The 19,477-nt window shown below is 44.8% G+C and overlaps 1 protein-coding gene across 1 annotated transcript; it reads left to right on the forward strand.

The window, feature by feature from the left end:
* Positions 1–1,728: 1,728 nt before the first annotated feature.
* On the forward strand, positions 1,729–16,778 carry ADSL (adenylosuccinate lyase). Its single transcript, XM_017870245.1, has 11 exons — positions 1,729–1,792; positions 2,982–3,061; positions 8,903–9,074; positions 9,298–9,344; positions 10,419–10,509; positions 11,296–11,365; positions 11,512–11,659; positions 12,989–13,079; positions 14,280–14,369; positions 14,882–15,058; positions 16,451–16,778. Exons 3-11 carry the CDS (start codon positions 8,961–8,963, stop codon positions 16,535–16,537), a joined length of 915 nt encoding a protein of 304 aa, XP_017725734.1. The 5' UTR covers positions 1,729–1,792; positions 2,982–3,061; positions 8,903–8,960; the 3' UTR covers positions 16,538–16,778.
* The last annotated feature ends 2,699 nt before the right edge of the window (positions 16,779–19,477 follow it).

Genomic DNA, 19,477 nt, shown 5'->3' on the forward strand with positions numbered 1-19,477 from the left:
TACACTGTTTGAATCCTAAAAATTGTTTATATAGGCTGGGCGCGGTGGCTCACGCCTGTAATCCCAGCACTTTGGGAGGCCGAGGCTGGCGGATCACGAGGTCAGGAGATGAAGACCATCCTGGCTAACACAGTGAAACCTCGTCTCTACTAAAAAATAGAAAAAATTAGCCAGGCATAGTGGCGGGCGACTGTAGTCCCAGCTACTCAGGAGGCTGAGGCAGGAGAATGGTGTAAATCCGGGAGGCGGAGCTTGCAGTGAGCCGAGATCAAGCCACTGCACTCCAGCCTGGGCGGCAAAGCGAGACTCCATCTCAAAAAAAAAAAAAAAGAAAAATTTATTATAATAAATAACTGTGTACCTTTACACAACATACAATAATTTTCAAGGAACCATACTATAAAGAGTAGAATTGACTGAAAATACTAATGTGTTTGATTTAGTTTGGCTCTGTTCCCCCACCGAAATCTCATTGTGAATTTTAATCCCTAGTGTTAGGGTAGGAAACTAGTAGGAGGTTACTGGATCATGTGGGCAGATTTCCCCCTTGCTGTTCTTAGGATAGTGAGTTAGCTCTCATGAGATCTGATGGTTTAAAAGCGTGTGGCACTTCCACCTTCTCTCTCTCTCTCCTGCTCTGCCATAGTAAGACACGCCTGCTGCCCGTTCACCTTGACTGTAACTTTCCTGAGGCCTCCCCGCGGTGCTTCCTGTGCAGCTTGCAGAACTCTGAGTCAATTAAACCTGTTTTTTTTTTTTTCCATAAATTACCCGGTCTCAGGAATTCTTTATAGCAGTGTGAGAACGTACTAATACAATATTCAAAAAGGATTTAGAAAATATTTGTAAGAATCTGTTTAATACTATAATACTTCTCACATAGTTTTCAGCAATTAGATAATTCTTAGAATAATGAAAACTATTTATCTTTCCAAGTTGGATGGAGCCCACTGCTATATTAAAGATCAAATAAAGCTTGTAATAACAATCCTACTTATTTAGAGTTATTTAATCTAGCATCTATAATTTTATGTTTTTTAAATCATGAGGTTTTTAAAATGTATCTTTTTTGTTTGTTTGTTTGTTTGTTTTGAGATGGACTCTTGCTGTGTCGCCCAGGCTGGAGTGCAGTGGCCGGATCTCAGCTCACTGCAAGCTCCGCCTCCCGGGTTCACGCCATTCTCCCGCCTCAGCCTCCGAGTAGCTGGGACTACAGGCGCCCGCCACCTCGCCCGGCTAGTTTTTTGTATTTTCGTAGAGACGGGGTTTCACCATGTTAGCCAGGATGGTCTTCATCTCCTGACCTCGTGATCCACCCGCCTCGGCCTCCCAAAGTGCTGGGATTACAGGCTTGAGCCACTGCGCCCGGCTGAAAAATTTTTTAATATTGGAGAGACAGTCTTGCTCTGTTGCACAGACTGATCTTGATCTCCTGGCCTCAAGTAGTCCACCTGCTTCAGCATCCCAAAGTCCTGAGAATACAGGCATGCGCCACCATGCTGGGCTTTATAAGTATAAAGGTTTTGTTCCTTATAGATCCCAGTAGTACTGTTAAGCTGACGTGCTTTTCAAATAGTAATCAGGAAAGAACAACTTGTATTAGTATTTTCTGGCATGCTTAGTGGGTTGGTAATGGTGATATAGGCTGGTAGCTGAGCAACCCAGCGTTTTTGGCCAAAAAGTGTTACGTAATAATATTGTTTGAGCAAAGCTGCTTAATATAAGATCATTGCATTTTCTTTCGTAGGACTTGATTATTCTTAGAAATGCACTTGACCTGCTTTTGCCAAAGGTAAGGAGTTGGGAGATGTTTCCTACCAACCCTAGATTCCCTATGATAGGAGATAGGCACCAGTTACAACTAAATCACAGTGTAAATTTTTACATAGAGCATCATTTTTTCAGGTGAACGACAACCCTGTGTTTAATCTGTAGAACTAATTGTTTCTTCTCCTTGTCCTTTCTTCTCTTCCTCCTCTTCCTCCTTTCTTTTTCTCTTCCTCCTTCTCCTTTCTTCTTCTTCTTGAGACAGGGTCTCATTCTGTCAAGTGGCGTGATCACGGCTCATTGCAGCCTTCGCCTCCCAGGCTCAGACAATTCTGTCTCCATCTCCCAAGTAGGTGGGAGTACAGGTGCATGCCACCTCGCCTGGTTAATTTTTTGTAGAAATGGGTTTTTGCCATGTTGCCCAGGCTGGTCTCAAACCCTGAGCTCAAGGGATCCACCCGTCTTGGCCTTCCAAAGTGTTGGGATTACAGGTGTGAGCCACTGCACCCAGCTGTCTCTTTAAAAGACTGTAAGTGAATGGTTTTTAAAGCATAGCCTTTTTTTGAGATGGAGTCTTGCTCTGTCCTCCAGGCTGGAGTGCAGTGGTGCAATCTCAGCTCACTGCAAGCTCCGCCTCCTGGGTTCACGCCATTCTCCTGCGTCAGTCTCCTGAGTGGCTGGGACTACAGGCACCCACCACTACGCCCAGCTAACTTTTTTGTATTTTTAGTAGAGACGGGGTTTCACCATGTTAGCCAGGATGGTCTCAATCTCCTGACCTCGTGATCCACCTGTCTCGGCCTCCCAAAGTGCTGGGATTACAGGCGTGAGCCACCGCGCCCGGCCAGTTCTTCATTTTCACTGCTGTCATCCTTTCTTGCTTGTGGGGGCCTAAGCATAGCCTTTTAAATGAAGAGAGTGCAACCAAAGGCATGTTGCTGGGATATATGGGTCAGGATTATGATTTTGTTCTGTTTTTCTGCCATGGTCTTAAAATAGTTCATGACATTTTAGGTAGTCAACTCAGTTTTCAAATTTTGGTTGCTATGAACTCTTCCAGGCAGTTTAGGATACAAAGATGGAAAGATATGGCTGCTGCCTTTCATGAGTTACAGGTCTAATTTTATACAAAATTATCTAAAAGTTTTGTTCCTAATTATGTAATAAACACAACCTGAATTCAACCTCTTTCTATCATATGATCTTTCTTGTAGCTTGCCAGAGTGATCTCTCGGCTTGCCGACTTTGCTAAGGAACGAGCCAGTCTACCCACATTAGGTTTCACACATTTCCAGTAAGTGGTAAGATTACTTCTTGTTTATGTGCATATGGCTTTCAGCTACTTCTTGAGTTCTGTCTTTTCTACAGTAACCTTGAGGTGAAGAATATGAAAACATGATTTAAGTATAAGTAATTTGGGATGCTTATAAGGAATGAGCCTGGTATCTACTTTAAAACATACTGGTAAGAGAGTAAATCTAACAGTTCCTTTGGGAAACATTGGGAAAAACATATCAAGAGCCTTGAAAAATATTATTTATGATAGTAAGCATTAGAAACAATCTAAATGGGCCAGGTGTGGTGGCTCACGCCTGTAAACCCACCACTTTGGGAGATCAAGGTGGGCAGATCCCTTGAGGTTAGGAGTTCAACACCAGCCTGGCCAACATGGTAAAACCCCATCTCTACTAAAAATATAAACATTAGCCAGGTTTGGTGGCACGTGCCTGGAATCCCTGCTACTCAGGAGGCTGAGGCAGGAGAATCACTTGAACCCAGGAGGCAGAGGTTGCAGTGAGCCGAGATCGCACCACTGCATTTCAGTTTGGGCAACAGAGCAAGACTCCGTCTCAAAAAAAAAAGAAGAAAAACATCGAAATGTTCAACAATAAGGGAATAAGTAAGGCATAGTATTCGTACATCCATAGGTTGGAGTAATATGGAACCATTTAAATGATGCTTACAAGATGTAACGTGCAAAGGCACTTAGGTTTATGTTATGGTAACAAAGACAGCTTATAAGTTGCACAAAAATTGGTTGAAAGTACTCCATGATGTAAATGTTGATTACTCTGGTTTATGAGATAATAGGAAAATTAAATTTCTTTCTACTCTTTGAGTTTTGTTTTGTTTTGTTTTTGGAGACGGAGTCTCGCTCTGTCGCCCAGGCTGGAGTGCAGTGGTGTGATTTTGGCTCACGCTCACTGCAACCTCTACCTCCTGGGTTCAAACGATTCTCCCACCTCAGCCTTCCTAGTAGGTGGTACTACAGGCGCCAGCCACCACGCCCAGCTAATTTTTGTATTGTTTAGAGAGATAAGGTTTCACCATGTTAGCCAGGCTGGTCTCAAACTCCTGACCTCAAGTGATCTGCCCACCCCTGCTTCCCAAAGTGATGAGATTACAGGCGTGAGCCACTGCCCCCAGCCATACTTTTTGTATTTTTACTTTTAAAATATGCAGGTATTTTTATGACTACTGAATAAAGCCCTTTTAAAAGGCCGATGGTGTAATTTTGGAGTGCTAGTGACACGTTTTGAGTGATGTTTGAGTAGTGGTATATTAGCATCTGCCTTTCGTTTTGATGGTGTATTGCTGTGGCAACAAGGATATGATAATTTGTGAAAGGCTATTGAGCTTCATATTTCTTAAAAGCAGGGCCTATACTTATTGGTAGCAGTAGCCTGAAGCGCTTGTTCATATGAAGTGCTCCATGCGAGTGGCTTCCCTCCACACCCTCCTTCCTCTGTGTTATAGCTCCTCTTCCTCTCCTGCCTCTGGGAGAGTGCTCAGCGAATACAGAAGCGTTCTAATGTTCCTCTGGAGATAGCATAATGGAAGAGATCTCTTGGCTGCCAGAGTTCGTAGCCATTAGGAACTCAGAAAACAGTGTTGATGTGTGGGCATCCTCTTAGTTCATGCAATTAAAAAAACTATTGAGGCCGGGCGCCGTGGCTCAAGCCTGTAATCCCAGCACTTTGGGAGGCCGAGACGGGCGGATCACGAGGTCAGGAGATCGAGACCATCCTGGCTAATATGGTGAAACCCTGTCTCTACTTAAAATACAAAAAACTAGCCGGGCGACGAGGCGGGCGCCTGTAGTCCCAGCTACTCGGGAGGCTGAGGCAGGAGAATGGCGTAAACCCGGGAGGCGGAGCTTGCAGTGAGCTGAGATCCGGCCACTGCACTCCAGCCTGGGTGGCAGAGCAAGACTCCGTCTCAAAAAAAAAAAATAAAAAAAACTATTGAGATATAATTTACATGATAGAATTCACCCTTTTAAAGTGTACAATTCAGTGGTTTTTACTATACTTAGAGAATTATGCAGTCATTACCACTATATAATTTCAGAGTATTTTCATCATCCCAAAAAGAAACCTCATGCCCATTGATAGTCACTCCTATGCCTCCCTTCCCCACCCGCTGGCAGCCGCTAATCTATTTTTTGTATCTATGCATTTGCCTATTCTACACATTTCATAGAAGTGGAATCGTGTACGATATGTGACTTTTTATGTCTGGCTTCTTTTGCTGTTTTCAAGATCCATGTTGTATCAGAACTTCAGTTCTTTTTATGACTGAAAAACATTCCATTGTATGGTTGTACCATGTTTCATTTACCCAATTGTCAACAACAACTGATGGACATTTGGGTGATTTCTGCTTTTTGGCTACTATGAATAATGCTGCTGTGAACAAGTCCGTGCTAAGTTACTTCTTTCTTTGCTTATACCAATAATCTGTTAGCAGTTAACAAGGAAAACGATAAGATTAATTTTGGGGATATACTGTAGCTTGTGACGTGCCTCCTGTGGACATTCCTAGTGTTATGCCTTGATGTTCCTAGCTGTCAGTGTTATTAGCCTAAGAGGAAAGAAATTCCATTCGGAATAGGTTAGGTTATTTATTAGAAATTAGGCTGGGTCTGGGCACGGTGGCTCATGCCTGTAATCCCAGCACTTTGGGAGGCCGAGACGGGCGGATCACGAGGTCAGGAGATCAAGACCATCCTGGCTAACATGGTGAAACCCCGTCTCTACTAAAAAATACAAAAAACTAGCCGGGCGACGTGGCGGGCGCCTGTAGTCCCAGCTACTCCGGAGGCTGAGGCAGGAGAATGGCGTGAACCTGGGAGGCGGAGCTTGCAGTGAGCTGAGATCCGGCCACTGCACTCCAGCCTGGGTGATAGCAAGACTCCGTCTCAAAAAAAAAAAAAAAAAAAAGAAATTAGGCTGGGGCTGGGCACGGTGGCTCATGCCTGTAATCCCAGCACTTTGGGAGGCCAAGGCAGGTGGATCACCTGAGGTCAGGAGTTCAAGACCAGCCTGGCTGACATGGTGAAACCCTGTCTCTACTAAAAATACAAAAAAAAAGTAGCCACATCCGGCGCACGCCTGTAGAGTCCCAGGTACTCGGGGGGCTGAGGCAGGAGGACTGTTTGAACCTGGGAGGCGGAGGTTGCAGTGAGCTGAGATTGCGCCATTGCACTCCAGCCTGGGTGACAGAGCGAAAAAGAAAGAAATTAGGCTGGGCGGCCAGGTGCAGTGGATCACGCCTGTAATCCCAACACTTTAGGAGGCTGAGGCAGGTGGATCATGAGGCAGTGGAATCAAGACCAGCCTGGCCAACATGGTGAAACTCCATCTCTACTATAATTACACAAATAGCTGGGTGTGGTGGCAGACGCCTATAGTCCCAGCTACTCAGGAGGCTGAGGCAGGAGAATCGCTTGAACCCGGGAGGCAGAGGTTGCAGTGAGCCAAGATCGCGCCACTGCATTCCAGCCTGGGTGACAGAGCGAGATTTCATCTCAAAAAAAACAAAAAACAAAAATTAGACTGGGCATAGTGACTTAGGCCTGTAATCTCAGCACTTTGGGGGGCCAAGGCAAGTGGATAGTTTGAGGCATAGAGTTCGAGACCAGCCTAGGCAACATAGGGAGACCATGGCTCTAAAAAAAAAAACAAAAAGTTAGCCAGGTGTGGTAGCTTGTGCCTGTAGTTCCAGCTACTCAGGAGGCTGGGGCGGGAAGATGCTTGAGTCCAGGAGATTGAGGCTACAATGAGCTGTGATTATACCACTGCGTGCCAGCCTGGGGTGACAGAGTGAGACCCTGTCTCAAAAAAGAAAGAAATTGGACATCAGGGCAATTTATTCATAATTATGTATTTTGTTTTTTTGTTTTGTTTTGAGACAGAGTCTCACTCTATCACCTAGGTTGGAGTACAGTGGCGCGATCTTGGCTCACTGCAACCACCACTTCCCGGATTCAAGCAATTCTGCCACCTCAGCCTCCCAAGTAGCTGGGATTACAAGTGTGTGCCACCACACTTGGCCAATTTTTGTATTTTTTGTGGAGACAGGGTTTTGCCATGTTGGCCAGGTTGGTCTCAAACTCCTGGCCTCAAGTGATCCACCTACCTCAGCCTCCCAAAGTGCTGGGATTACAGGCGTGAGACACCGCAGCTGGCCTCGTAATTACGTTTTATGTTCAGAAACAGATCTTCAGTGCCTTGATTTAGGCTTTTTTTTTTTTTGACGCAGAGTTTCACTTTTGTTATCCAGGCTGGAGTGCAATGGCACAATCTCGACTCACCGCAACCTCCGCCTCCTGGGTTCAAGTGATTCTCCTGCCTTAGCCTCCCGAGTAGCTAGGATTTACAGGCATGCGCCACTATGCCTGGCTAATTTTGTATTTTTAGTAGAGACAGGGTTTTTCCATGTTGGTCAGGCTGGTCTTAAACTCCCGACCTCAGGTGATCCGCCTTCCTTGGCCTCCCAAAGTGCTGGGATTACAGGCCTGAGCCACGGTGCCCTGCTTTGATTTAGGCTTAACAAGAAACAAAGCCACTAGCTGCTATGTTCGAGTCCTCTGCTTATGCGTGTTGTGGGGTGGTTCTCCATCGCGTGACTACTACTCACTGGGTCTTGACTCCTCACAAAGGCTTTCCTCTACTTCCAATCTATAGCAGTATCACCATTATCTTCATTGTTCTTTTATTCTTTTAGCACTTAAAATCTCAGTAATTAATCTTGTTTCTTTTTTTTAATTTGTTTTTTTGAGACATAGTCTGGCTGTGTCACCCAGCCTGGAGTGCAGTGGCACAATCTCGGCTCATTGCAGCCTCTGCCTCTCAGGTTCAAGTGATTCTCCTGCCTCAGCCTCCCAAGTAGCTGGAATTACAAACACCTGCCACCACACCCAGCTACTTTTTTGTATTTGTAGTAGACAGGGTTTTACCCTGTCTCTGTTGGCCAGGCTGGTCTCGAACTCCTGACTTCAAGTGATCCACCCGTCTCACCCTCCCAAAGTGCTGGGATTATAGGCATGAGCCACTACGCCCAGCCTAATCTTGTTTTGTTTTCTTTTTTACTTGTTTACAATGTAAGCAAGTGCCATTGGACAAGGATCCTGTCTGTGTCATTCCTTAGTGTATTTTCAATAGCAGGAGCATATTAGATACTTGGCAAATATTACATGAGTATGAGTATCTGATGTATTTCTTACCTATGTCGATGGATATAGCCATGAACAAAAGGGACATTGTTCCTGCCCTTATAATAAATTGCCTCTTGCCGTGCATCACAGTGGCTCATGCCTGTAATCCCAACACTTTGGGAGGCTGAGGTGGGTGGATCGCTTGAGACATAGAGTTTGAAAGCATCCTGGGCAACAAAGTGAGACCCCATCACTACAAAAAATTTAAAAATTAGCCAGGCATGGTATTGCGTGCCTGTGGTCCCAGCTACATGGAAGGCTGAGGCAGAAGGATCACTTGAGCCCAGGAGTTCGTGGCTGCAGTCAGCTATGTTCATGCCACTGCACTCCAGCTTGGGCAACAGAGCAAGACCCAGTCTAGAAATAATAGTAATTTAAAAATTGCCTCTTGTTGGAAAAAGAACTATGCCAATAGCCTTTTAGTTTCATACTCCTTGACTATTTATATGTGATATTGAATCTCCGTAACGATTATTTGGCTAAACGTTTTAGCTCTTGTTTTATCTTTACCAGTTACTCCATCTCTTTAATTGTTCTCCCTCCAAGGGGTAATGGTGGTTATTACAAGAAGCAATGAAACCTTGATGATGTAAGGTGTTGGTCTGAGACTTCCATGTGTTCTCTTTGGGTTTTCAGGCCTGCACAGCTGACCACAGTTGGGAAACGTTGCTGTCTTTGGATTCAGGATCTTTGCATGGATCTCCAGAACTTGAAGCGTGTCCGAGATGACCTGCGCTTCCGGGGAGTAAAGGGCACCACTGGCACTCAGGCCAGTTTCCTGCAGCTCTTTGAGGGAGATGACCATAAGGTATTCAGAAAGTGACCTGCAGGACACTGAAACTCAGTGGTGGAGCCTAAGAGACAAGGCTGTCTTTGAGGATAATAGGAGAGATTGATTGTGGGACGGATGGGGTGTTTGGACTGGAAGGAAGTTGTAGGGGTTGGGGGCAAGACCTGGGTAGGATGACAGGTTGAGGCATTCTCATACTGGACACCTGGATTATTGTAGGGATGTGTCTTTTCTTTCCAAGGTAGAGCAGCTTGACAAGATGGTGACAGATAAGGCGGGATTTAAGAGGTAGGTAAGTGGGAATGCGTTGACCTCCCTGTTAAGTTGATGAAAGTCCTGTGTTCAGTATACCTCTAGATTTGACCTTACAATTTTTGCCTTTTTCTTCCTTTGTTCTTCTACCCTTTTTTTTTTTTTTCTGTCTCTATCCTGGGTTTTATTTTCTTACTATCTGGATTCTTTTTTTTTTTCCCCTAATCGTCTTGCTGACATATTTTCTGGACTTTATTTTATTATTGTTTTTGAGACAGGGTCTTACTCTGTCACCCAGGCTGGAGTGCAGTGGTGTGATCTCGGCTCACTGCAGCCTCCACCTCCCAGCTTCAAGCAGTCCTTCCACCTAAGCCCCCTGAGTAGCTCTGACTACAGGCATGCCTGGCTAATTTTTGTATTATTTTTGTAGAGACAGGGTTTCACCATGTTGCCCAGGCTGGTCTCGAACTCCTGAGATCAAGCAATCCACCTGCCTCAGCCTCAAAGTGCTAGGATTATAGGCCACCATGCCCGACCTGCATTCTATTTTTGTATAATCTATAGGAAAAAAGAAAATAATTTACTTCTGGTTTCTTTAGAATATACCTTTTTTCATGTTGTTACATTTTGTTTCTTTACTTAGGGCCCCAACAGGTTAGGCTAAATCTGACCATTTCCATTGGAGTCCACCAGGTTCCACCATGGATGCTTCGCCCAGGCATTTCTATTGAGCTGTGGCTGGACATGGGCATGTTGCACCATGTATCCTTCTTGAGTCATGCCAGTGTCCTGAGCATTAGTGAGAAGGGTGGAAGAATAGTTTATTCCAGGAGCAAGTTACCACTTAGGTCCACTGGCTCAGTATAACTTAGCATACCAATAAGACCAAGCTTTTCTTTAGGATGTGTTTTTCCTTGTTTGACAGAGGCATGTTTTGAATTATTATTATTATTTTGTAAGAGTCTCCCAATGATGCTTAGGCTGGCCTCAACTTCCTGAGTTAAAGCAGTCCTCCTCCCTTAGCCTCTTAAGTAGCTGGGACTACAGTCATGCACCACTGCAATGGCTTTAAAATATTTTAACATACGTCTCTCTTCTATTTATTTCTAGAGCTTTCATCATCACAGGGCAGACATATACACGAAAAGTGGATATTGAAGTACTGTCTGTGCTGGCTAGCTTGGGGGCATCAGTGCACAAGGTGAGTGGTGGCAGCTTGTGGGTCGGGGACAGGAGCTTTGGGCACTACAGACAGACTGAATCAGCCTCAGACTTTTACTTAACCATCTCTCAAGCAATATTATACATTAGTTTAATAATTTGTGGTCTGTAGATGAAACCCTTAAGGGGAAGACTAGTTTTGGCATTTTCTTTAAAGTTATCCCAAGCACTGCAAAACACCCATCTTTTTCAGTGGTGTATTAAATTAATCTTTTTTTTTTTTTTTTTTTTTTGAGATGGAGTTTTGCTCTTGTTGCCCAGGCTGGAGTGCAGTGGTACGATCTCAGCTCACTGCAACCTCTGCCCCCTGGGTTCAGGCGAGCTTCCCAAGTAGCTGGGATTACAGGCATGCACCACCATGCTTGTCTTATTTTAGTAGAGGCGGGGTTTCACCATGTTGGCCAGGCTGGTCTTGAACTCCTGACCTCAGGTGATCCACCCGCCTCGGCCTCCCAGAGTGCTGGGATTAGAGGTGTGAGGCACTGTGCCCGTCCTAAATTAATCTTGTGATTGTCTTTCCATGATGCCTTAAGCAGTGTTTCACAAAAGCGTTTTCATGCTCCTTGAATTTGTCATCCCAGCCCTTCGGGAACAGAGAGGAGTCTGAGTAAGATACTCACCAGGAGCTCTTGGGGAGGACGCGCTGGTCTTCAGCTCAGCCGCAGCACACCTAAGAGCTCATCTCCTTCATCAGCCTAGTCACGGCTCCCAGACTCTCCTGCACACTGACAGTGTGGGGTGATGCTTATTCCCCTGCCTCCCCCAGATTTGCACTGACATACGCCTCCTGGCAAACCTCAAGGAGATGGAGGAACCCTTTGAAAAACAGCAGATTGGTGAGTGCTGTGTAGAGACCTGTGAGCACACAGAGCTGCTGGAGGGCTGTGGATGGGGGCTGAGAGCTCATTCAGCAGCATGCTTGCCTACTCACTATCCTCTGAAGTTTCTCTCCTTTGCATCTTGTCCTTTTTTACATGGGCAGGCTCGAGTGCAATGCCATACAAGCGGAATCCCATGCGTTCAGAACGTTGCTGCAGTCTTGCCCGCCACCTGATGACCCTTGTCATGGACCCGCTACAGACAGCATCTGTCCAGTGGTTTGAACGGACACTGGATGATAGTGCCAACCGGTCAGTGGCGCAGGGACGTCACATATACTAAGTTGAGAGGAGGTCTGAAGGAGGGACCTAGAAGTAAAAGGACATATTTGAGCATCTCTACGGTCTCCTTATCCCCAAGGAGCCCAGAGTCTAGCAGGGAGGCAAAAACGTAGAAAAGACAGTGTGATAAGTGTTACAATTGGAGTGTGTACTGGGTACTGTGGAGCAGAGAGGAAGGAATAGTGCTTGAGGAGTCAGAATGCTTCACAGTAGAGGTGGTGCCTTAAGAAATACATGCATCTTTTAAAGACAATTTCGGGAGCATTATAAAGGCACAAAGCAGGAGAAAACACACTTGAGGGAGTTACTACTACTTGAGTAGCCCTGGGGAATGAAGTCAACATGTGCCAGGAGGTGGGGCAGGACATGGTCACAGATAGTAGCCAGTTTACAAAAGGTCTTCTGGATCTTTTCTGAAGGCAAATAGATGTCAGTTGTGGTGTTTAGGCACAATGACATCTTGATTAGCTATGAGATGAGTCTGAAATAATCTGTACTGCTGATGAGGTATTAATGTGCACATCATTTTCAGTTTTATGTTAATACTCATTTAAAGCAGACTGGCATTACTCTCGCCTGCTTGCATTGTGCTGGAATTTCTTGAGTGGATACGGATGTATAGTTAGACCTAGCTTTCTGGGATCTGTGCATAATCCAGGATTTACCTCTGGAGATAAGTCATGTGAACTCACTCAGAAGTCAGCCACTGAATACTTTTTAGCAAGGTGTGACCCTGGGGGTCTGCTGATTTGCCTGCTAAAAGACCCTGGCAACAGTTTGGAGAGTTGGCTCTAAGGAGACAGGGATCACGTCAGAACAAGTCAGGGGCTATGTTAAAAGTCCGAGGCCACGTTGGTGCAGGTGCCATGTCAATGGAGAGGAAGGATATAGATCCAGAGTTGAAGGCAGACTGGCCAGCCCTGGTGGTTGACCGGAGTGAGTATAAGGAATCTGGTGACTGGGGCGCTACTGTCATTTGCTGAGGCAGGACCTGCGAGGGAGGAATGGCAGGTTTGTAATGGTGAGTAAGAGGAATGAGAGTGGCTGAGTTCAGTTTGGGGATTGAGGTCCCTATGGATCAACCAGGCAGACGTTTCAGTAGGTATAAGGTCTGGCACTTAGGCACGTGGTCTGGCCTCGAGATAACAGACTTGAGGGTTGTGAGGTCATTGGGGTAATCATGAGATTGACGGAAATTATCCAGAGAGTACGGTCAGTAGGGCAACTTGTTGGGACACACTCTGCATTTCACTGAAATTATTTGTTTAAAGAGATACTGAATGGCTATTTGTTTTCTAGACGGATCTGTTTGGCCGAGGCATTTCTTACTGCAGATACTATACTGAATACGCTGCAGAACATTTCTGAAGGATTGGTAGTGTACCCCAAAGTAAGAAGCTTCAGTTAAAAAGTAAAGTATTAGGGAGGGGTTAGAATGTGGGAGGGAGGGTGCTCTGGGGTTTGTTGAGGGAGCTGCATTCTGATCCGATAGGCGTTCTTCCCACCCGAGCTCATCCTTCAGTTCATAAACTCTAGGGAACTAGCTCTGTGGAATTCATAGACACATTTATAGAAACAGAAAAAGAAGTATTTTAAATTGCCTTAAACTATCTCACAGCATGAATCATCAGCTCTAGTGTGACTAGGCAGAGTAGATGGCTCCATTTGCCTGTTTTTAAGTACCTGAGGCAGATGGGTTTATTTCTCTCCTATACTTAGCTCTTGAGGCTGAGCACTGATATGTAGCAAATAGGGGTTTTAAGAATTCTTTAAGGCCGGGTGCGGTGCTCACACCTGTAATTCCAGCACTTTGGGAGGCCGAGGCAGGCGGATCACCTGAGGTCAGGAGTTCAAGACTAGTCTGGCCAACATGGTGAAACCTTGTCTCTACTAAAAATACAAAGATTAGCTGGGCGTGGTGGTGGGTGCCTGTAATCCCAGCTACTCAGGAGGCTGAGGCAGGAGAATTGCTTGAACCCAGGAGGTGGAAGTTGCAGTGAGCCGAGATCATGCCACTGCACTCCAGCCTGGTGACAAGAACGAAACTCTGTCTCAAAAAAAAAAAAAGAAAAAAAAATCTTTCTATGTGGCAACTTTTAGGTTAATATTCCCTTTTAAAATCAAAAGTCTGGCTGGGCACAGTGGCTCACACCTGTAATCCCAGCACTTTGGGAGGCTGAGGCGGGCGGATCACTAGGTCAGGAGATCGACACCATCCTGGCTAACATGGTGAAACCCCGTCTCTACTAAAAATAGAACAATTAGCCGGGCGTGGTGGCGGGCGGGGAGGCTGAGGCAGGAGAATGGCGTGAACCCGGGAGGCGGAGCTTGCAGTGAGCGGAGATCGTGCCACTGCACTCCAGCCTGGGCGACAGAGCGAGACTGTCTCAAAAAAAAAAAAAAAAATCAAATCATCTCATCAGTTAGTAAGAAAACTGAAAAAACATCATGTAGAATAAAACAACCCATTACTCTCTCCATAATGTGGTAGTTAGTGTCTATGCTGTGCATTTTGTTTGACATCCTGCTGTGTTTATCACTTTAGCCTTGAGGCACCTTTCTTGGTCATTCACTTTATCTTTTCCTATAGGTAATTGAGCGGCGCATTCGGCAAGAGCTGCCTTTCATGGCCACAGAGAACATCATCATGGCCATGGTCAAAGCTGGAGGTAGCCGCCAGGTTTGCAACCCTCATGTTCCTGGTTAAGTTGAGAGTGCACGTTTGGTCCTGCTCTCTTCTTCATGAGGGAGAGGAGATGAAGGTGTTTGTGTCATTACCTTCACAGTAATGGTACAGAGCAGGGGCCATCATCTGCCATCTATGGAGGGTGATTGTGGTGAACTGAGTTTTTTAAAGTGAATTACTTAATCACTTGTAGGAAAAGTCCACTCCTAGTGAAGGAATGAGGTCTGACATTCTGTAGGAAGTGAGCAGGAAACAAGAGCAAATTATTCATGGGGCTTTACGGAAGAGGGCCAGAGCAGGGTGGGCATCCATTTCAGGCTTGTCCTAAGATGTGGGCAGAGAGTAGTGAAGACCCTGGTAGAGACAGACACGGGAACCACCTCAGCCTGGAGGCGTTTTTGTGTAGAGCTGTGTAGACTGCATGGATGTGAAGTATCTGATGACTTTTTTAAAGTGTTCAAATGCCCTGTTAGTGGAGAACTGACAATACTTCACTGTCTTCCCAGGATTGCCATGAGAAAATCAGAGTGCTTTCTCAGCAGGCAGCTTCTGTGGTCAAGCAGGAAGGGGGTGACAATGACCTCATAGAGCGTATCCAGGCTGATGCCTACTTCAGTCCCATTCACTCCCAGTTGGATCGTTTACTGGATCCTTCTTCTTTCACTGGTCGTGCCTCCCAGCAGGTAAGCATACGTTAGAACACTTCCGAGGAGTGGTCCCCAGAAGCCTCTTTTCTGCTGGGCTGCAGAACCTGGGGTACTCTCTTTGACGTTTTTGCTTTATAGGAGGTATGTTGGGAATGGGCCTAGTTAGAAGGAAATCAGAGCAGGTTGCTGGCTAAAACTTAGAGATTTGGGTTTGGTTTCTGTTTTGTTTTGTTTTTTGAGACAGTCTCTCTCTCACCCAGGCTGGAGTGCAGTGGTGCTGGGATTACAGGCGTGAGCCCCCACAACTGACCAAGATACGGCTATTTTGAGCTGCCTTAAGTATTTCTTTATGTAGATTTTTTGGAGTTTTGATCTTGAGAATGTGGTATAACGGACAAAGAATTAGGTTTTATTGTCAGGTGGATTTGGGTTAAATCCTAACTTCTGGCATTTACTGGCTGACAGGATAAAAGTAAATATCTCAGTGTTGTAACGATTGAAATGCATGAGTATATACTAAGTGCTCAGTATGTGTTCAGATACTGTATTTAATTCTGGGGATTTAAAAATGAATAGATAGGCTGGGCACAGTAGCTCACACCAGTAATCCCAGTACTTTGGGAGGCCGAGGCAGGAGAATTGCTTGAGTTCAGGAGTTCAAGAACATCCTGGGCAACATGGTGAAAACTCGTCTCTACAAAAAAATACAAAAGTTAGCCAGGTGTGGTGGCGTGCACCTGTAGTCTCAGCTACTCAGGGTGCTGAGGCGGGAAGATAGCTTGAGCCCAGGAGGTCAAGGCTGCAGTGAGCCATGTTCATGCCCCTGCCCTGTGGCTTGGGTGACAAAGTGAGATCCTGTCTCAAAAAAAAGTAAAGATGAATGGATAATTCTCATCTTCAGAGAGCTCAAAACCTAGTGGTGAATACTTTTAAATAAGTCATTAGAATACCAAGCAGTAGGTGTGAGGACTGAGGGCTAAAATACTAGAACTGGAGGTAGGAGACCAATAAAGACGCTGCTGCAACGGACCAAGCAGTAGATGATGAGAGCTTTGAGTGAAGGCAGTGGTGAGAGATGCAGACCAGGGAGGGAGAGGAGGTTAAGCTCTTGGTGATTACTTGAAGAGGGCTGGGAAGCAGGAGGAAGGAAGCTGTGGTGATTTTTAGGTTACGTGGAAATGGCGAAACCACCTGAGAGAACACAGGCTGGGCCAGTTTGTGGGAAAGGTTGGTGGGCATGTGGGCATGGTGGTTGAATCACCTGTGCCTAGGCAGAAATTCCTGATAGACAGTTAAGGAAAACAAGCTCAGTGGTGGAGTAAACGCTTCATTAAATTAGGTTTTATTGGTATCACCTGACATTGGAAAGGTATTATCTGCTAATATCTTAACATTTTCTTTTGTCTTATATTTGCTTTCCTCTGGCAGGTGCAGAGATTCTTAGAAGAGGAGGTGTATCCCCTGTTAAAACCATATGAAAGTGTGATGAAGGTGAAAGCAGAATTATGTCTGTAGAGTTGGAAGAGAATTAAACAAAAAATCATTAATTGCTGAGGCATGAAAATTGTGTTACTGTAATGCCTTATTTTACCTCTAAAATTGTTACCTGAAATTAATACAGCACTTTCTTCTATCCATGGTGCTTTCCCATTTCTCAGTTTCACATTTCTCAACAATGCAGAAACAAAGAGCATTGAAGTTTACTCTGTTGTTTACAACAACACAAACTTGCATAATAAATGTAGTTCATACTTGATTTCTGTTCTTTCAAGGCATATTTTCCAGCTGCCTCAAGTTTAGTCCTTTTCACGTGTTCGTTTGCTTGTAAAGTAGCAAGGAATTTCTGGTCCTGTCTTCTAAAAGTGAATTAGATCTAGGTCTAGCAAAATAGCCTGGACTCAGTGATTGAGTCCATGGTCAGATACCTTTTATTTCAGTTATTTTTGGCTAGTATAAGTAATGAAGTTTGGAACTACAGTAAATACTTAAAACAGAACAACAACAACCAAAAAAACCCTGATGTGACCATCAGGCTTATTCAGCCAAAGTTGTGCCCAACCTCATTTCATCTTTTGATAAGGCTTATATATCAGGGAAATGCTAATTGAGTATATTGATTTCATCAGGGCAACTGACAGTCTTTATTCCTTGTTGCATGGGTTTTGTTGTTGTTGAGGCTTGCTCTGTCACCCAGACTAGAGTGCAGTAGCACAATCTTGCCTCACTGCAACCTCCACCTCCTGGGTTCAAGCGATTCTCCGGCCTCAGCCTCCCAAGTAGCTGGGATTACAGGCGCCCGCCGCCACACCTGGCTAATTTTTGTATTTTTAGTAGGGATGGGGTTTTGCCATGTTGGCCAGGCTAGTCTTGAACTCCTGACCTCAAGTGATCCACCCATCTCAGCCTCCCAAAGTTCTGGGATTACAGGCATGAGCCACCACGCCCAGCCTAATCTTTTCTTTTTTACTTGTTTACAGTGTAAGCAAATGCCACTGGACAAGAACATTGTGTCATTCCTTGTTGTATTTCCAATAGCAAGAGCACATCAGATACGTGGCAACTAGGCAGTCTTCCAGCTTCCGCCACCACACCCGACTTTCTTGTTGCAGTATTATAGCTGATTGAAGCAACTGTAGCCGAATATTGAGTTAATTACCTGCCAGGAGAACCCTTGTGTTGTTTAGCCCATTCTCATCCTACATATTTTTCAGCATAGATGAAAATGAAAGCTTTTGTTTATCAGATTTGCAGATGACATAAAACTGGGAGAATTAACAAGTACATTTATTTGGTAAAATAAGTTTTCATCTATAACCTAAACAGGCTGAAATGATGTGCCTTAAACTAAGAGGAAGAAATAAGATCAATGTAAATAAGGTAACCTTAAACTCAGTATGCACCAGAACTGAGAGAAGACTGTTTTAGGAGGTGTTAATGGTTGTCCAGTGCCCAAAAAGCCACCAGAGGCTTACTGCTCCACACTCTTGGCATTGCGTTCAATTTTGGATACCCAGTCTGAGAAACAGAGATGAACTGGAGAGCGAACCTCCAAAAAGATCTTGTGGTGGAGGAATGTTAGGGCTCTTTATCCTATACAGGAGAAAACTTGTCAGCACTTCAAATATTGCCGTGTGGAGGAAGAGTGACTTGATTGTGTGTTGCCCCAAGAGACACTGAGATCAATACCCATTAAGGCTCTGAGATTGGCTTGGGGCCCGACATTGGAACCACTGAGATTAGCAATTTACCCTCAATCCCCCAGGTCAGGCAGAAGCTGGAAGACTGCCTAGTTAGGAATGTTGTGAGGGAGAAGAGGCTGAATCGGTTCCAGTTTTATCTAAAAGTAGCCAGAAAAGCAGGTTGAGATGATGCATACTTGCAGTCCCAGCTACTTGGGAAACTGAGGCAATAGGGTCACTTGAGCCCAAGAGTTCAGTCCAGGCTGGGTGACATAGCGAGAACTTGTCACTTAAAGCCAACCTAAGAGAAGAGCTCAACCTATTGGGAAAAACAATAGAAGGCAATTCTGAAAACCAAATTCTGAATATAGGCTAGTATAGCAAGCAAGTGGGGATAGCATAGAGCCATTTGCTCAACTGCCAGAAAGAATTACTCTATTCATCTCTTTAAAAAATCTTGAAAAGGGCCAGGTGCGGTGGTGGCTCACGCCTGTAATGCCAGCACTTTGGGAGGCTGAGGCAGGTAGATCACCTGAGGTCAGGAGTTCAAGACCAGCCTGACCAAGAAGGTGAAACTCCATCTCTACTAAAAATACAAACAATTAGCTGGGCATGGTGGCAGGCACCTGTAGTCCCAGCTACTTGGGAGGCTGAGACAGGAGGATTGCTTGAACCTAGGAGTCAGAAGTTGCAGTGAGCCAAGATCATGCCACTGCACTCCAGCCTGAGCAATGGAACGAGACTCAGTCTCAAAAAAAAAAAAAAAATCTTGAAATGATAAGTCTGAAACAAGGAAATTAAGTCATTGGACTCTGACCAGATATTCTGTCTACTTCCTTCTCTGGTATGGGCAACTTAGAGGCAGCAACTACTATCAGTTTATCTAATGTGAGAATTTATATTACATAACAGATATTGGGGATATAGGATACCATGGATTTTAGTTAATACATTTCCTCATAGAAAATAAGGAAATAAGGTAACAGTCTTCTTCCTGTCCTAACAATTCTGTTAGACTAATGATCTCCAGTGATTGGCGATTTGACCTAGTTTCTTCCTGGACTATTTGAATGGGTGGATTTGTTGGTGCATCTCTGTCTTCTTTCCTTTTCCGTTCTCCTTTGTTTTTGTATTTACACACTTGTATGCAACTCTGTAATCTGATTTTCCCATGTAGCATTTTAATTTGATGTATTGGGTGGTCTGCATGTTCACTGGAAAACATGTTAAATGTACATTTATATATATAATGTAGATTATATATATATATATATAT

Source organism: Rhinopithecus bieti, unplaced genomic scaffold (assembly GCF_001698545.2).
Source record: "Rhinopithecus bieti isolate Rb0 unplaced genomic scaffold, ASM169854v2 scaffold_4967, whole genome shotgun sequence".
NCBI classification, from domain to species: Eukaryota; Metazoa; Chordata; class Mammalia; order Primates; family Cercopithecidae; genus Rhinopithecus; species Rhinopithecus bieti.

Coding starts and splice junctions, on each gene's coding strand:
- ADSL (XM_017870245.1), top strand. CDS start 8,961: ATGGATCTCCAGAACTTGAAGCGTGTCCGAGATGACCTGCGCTTCCGG. Junction 9,345..10,418: donor GATAAGGCGGGATTTAAGAG/GTAGGTAAGTGG, acceptor ATTTATTTCTAG/AGCTTTCATCATCACAGGGC. Junction 10,510..11,295: donor TGGGGGCATCAGTGCACAAG/GTGAGTGGTGGC, acceptor TGCCTCCCCCAG/ATTTGCACTGACATACGCCT.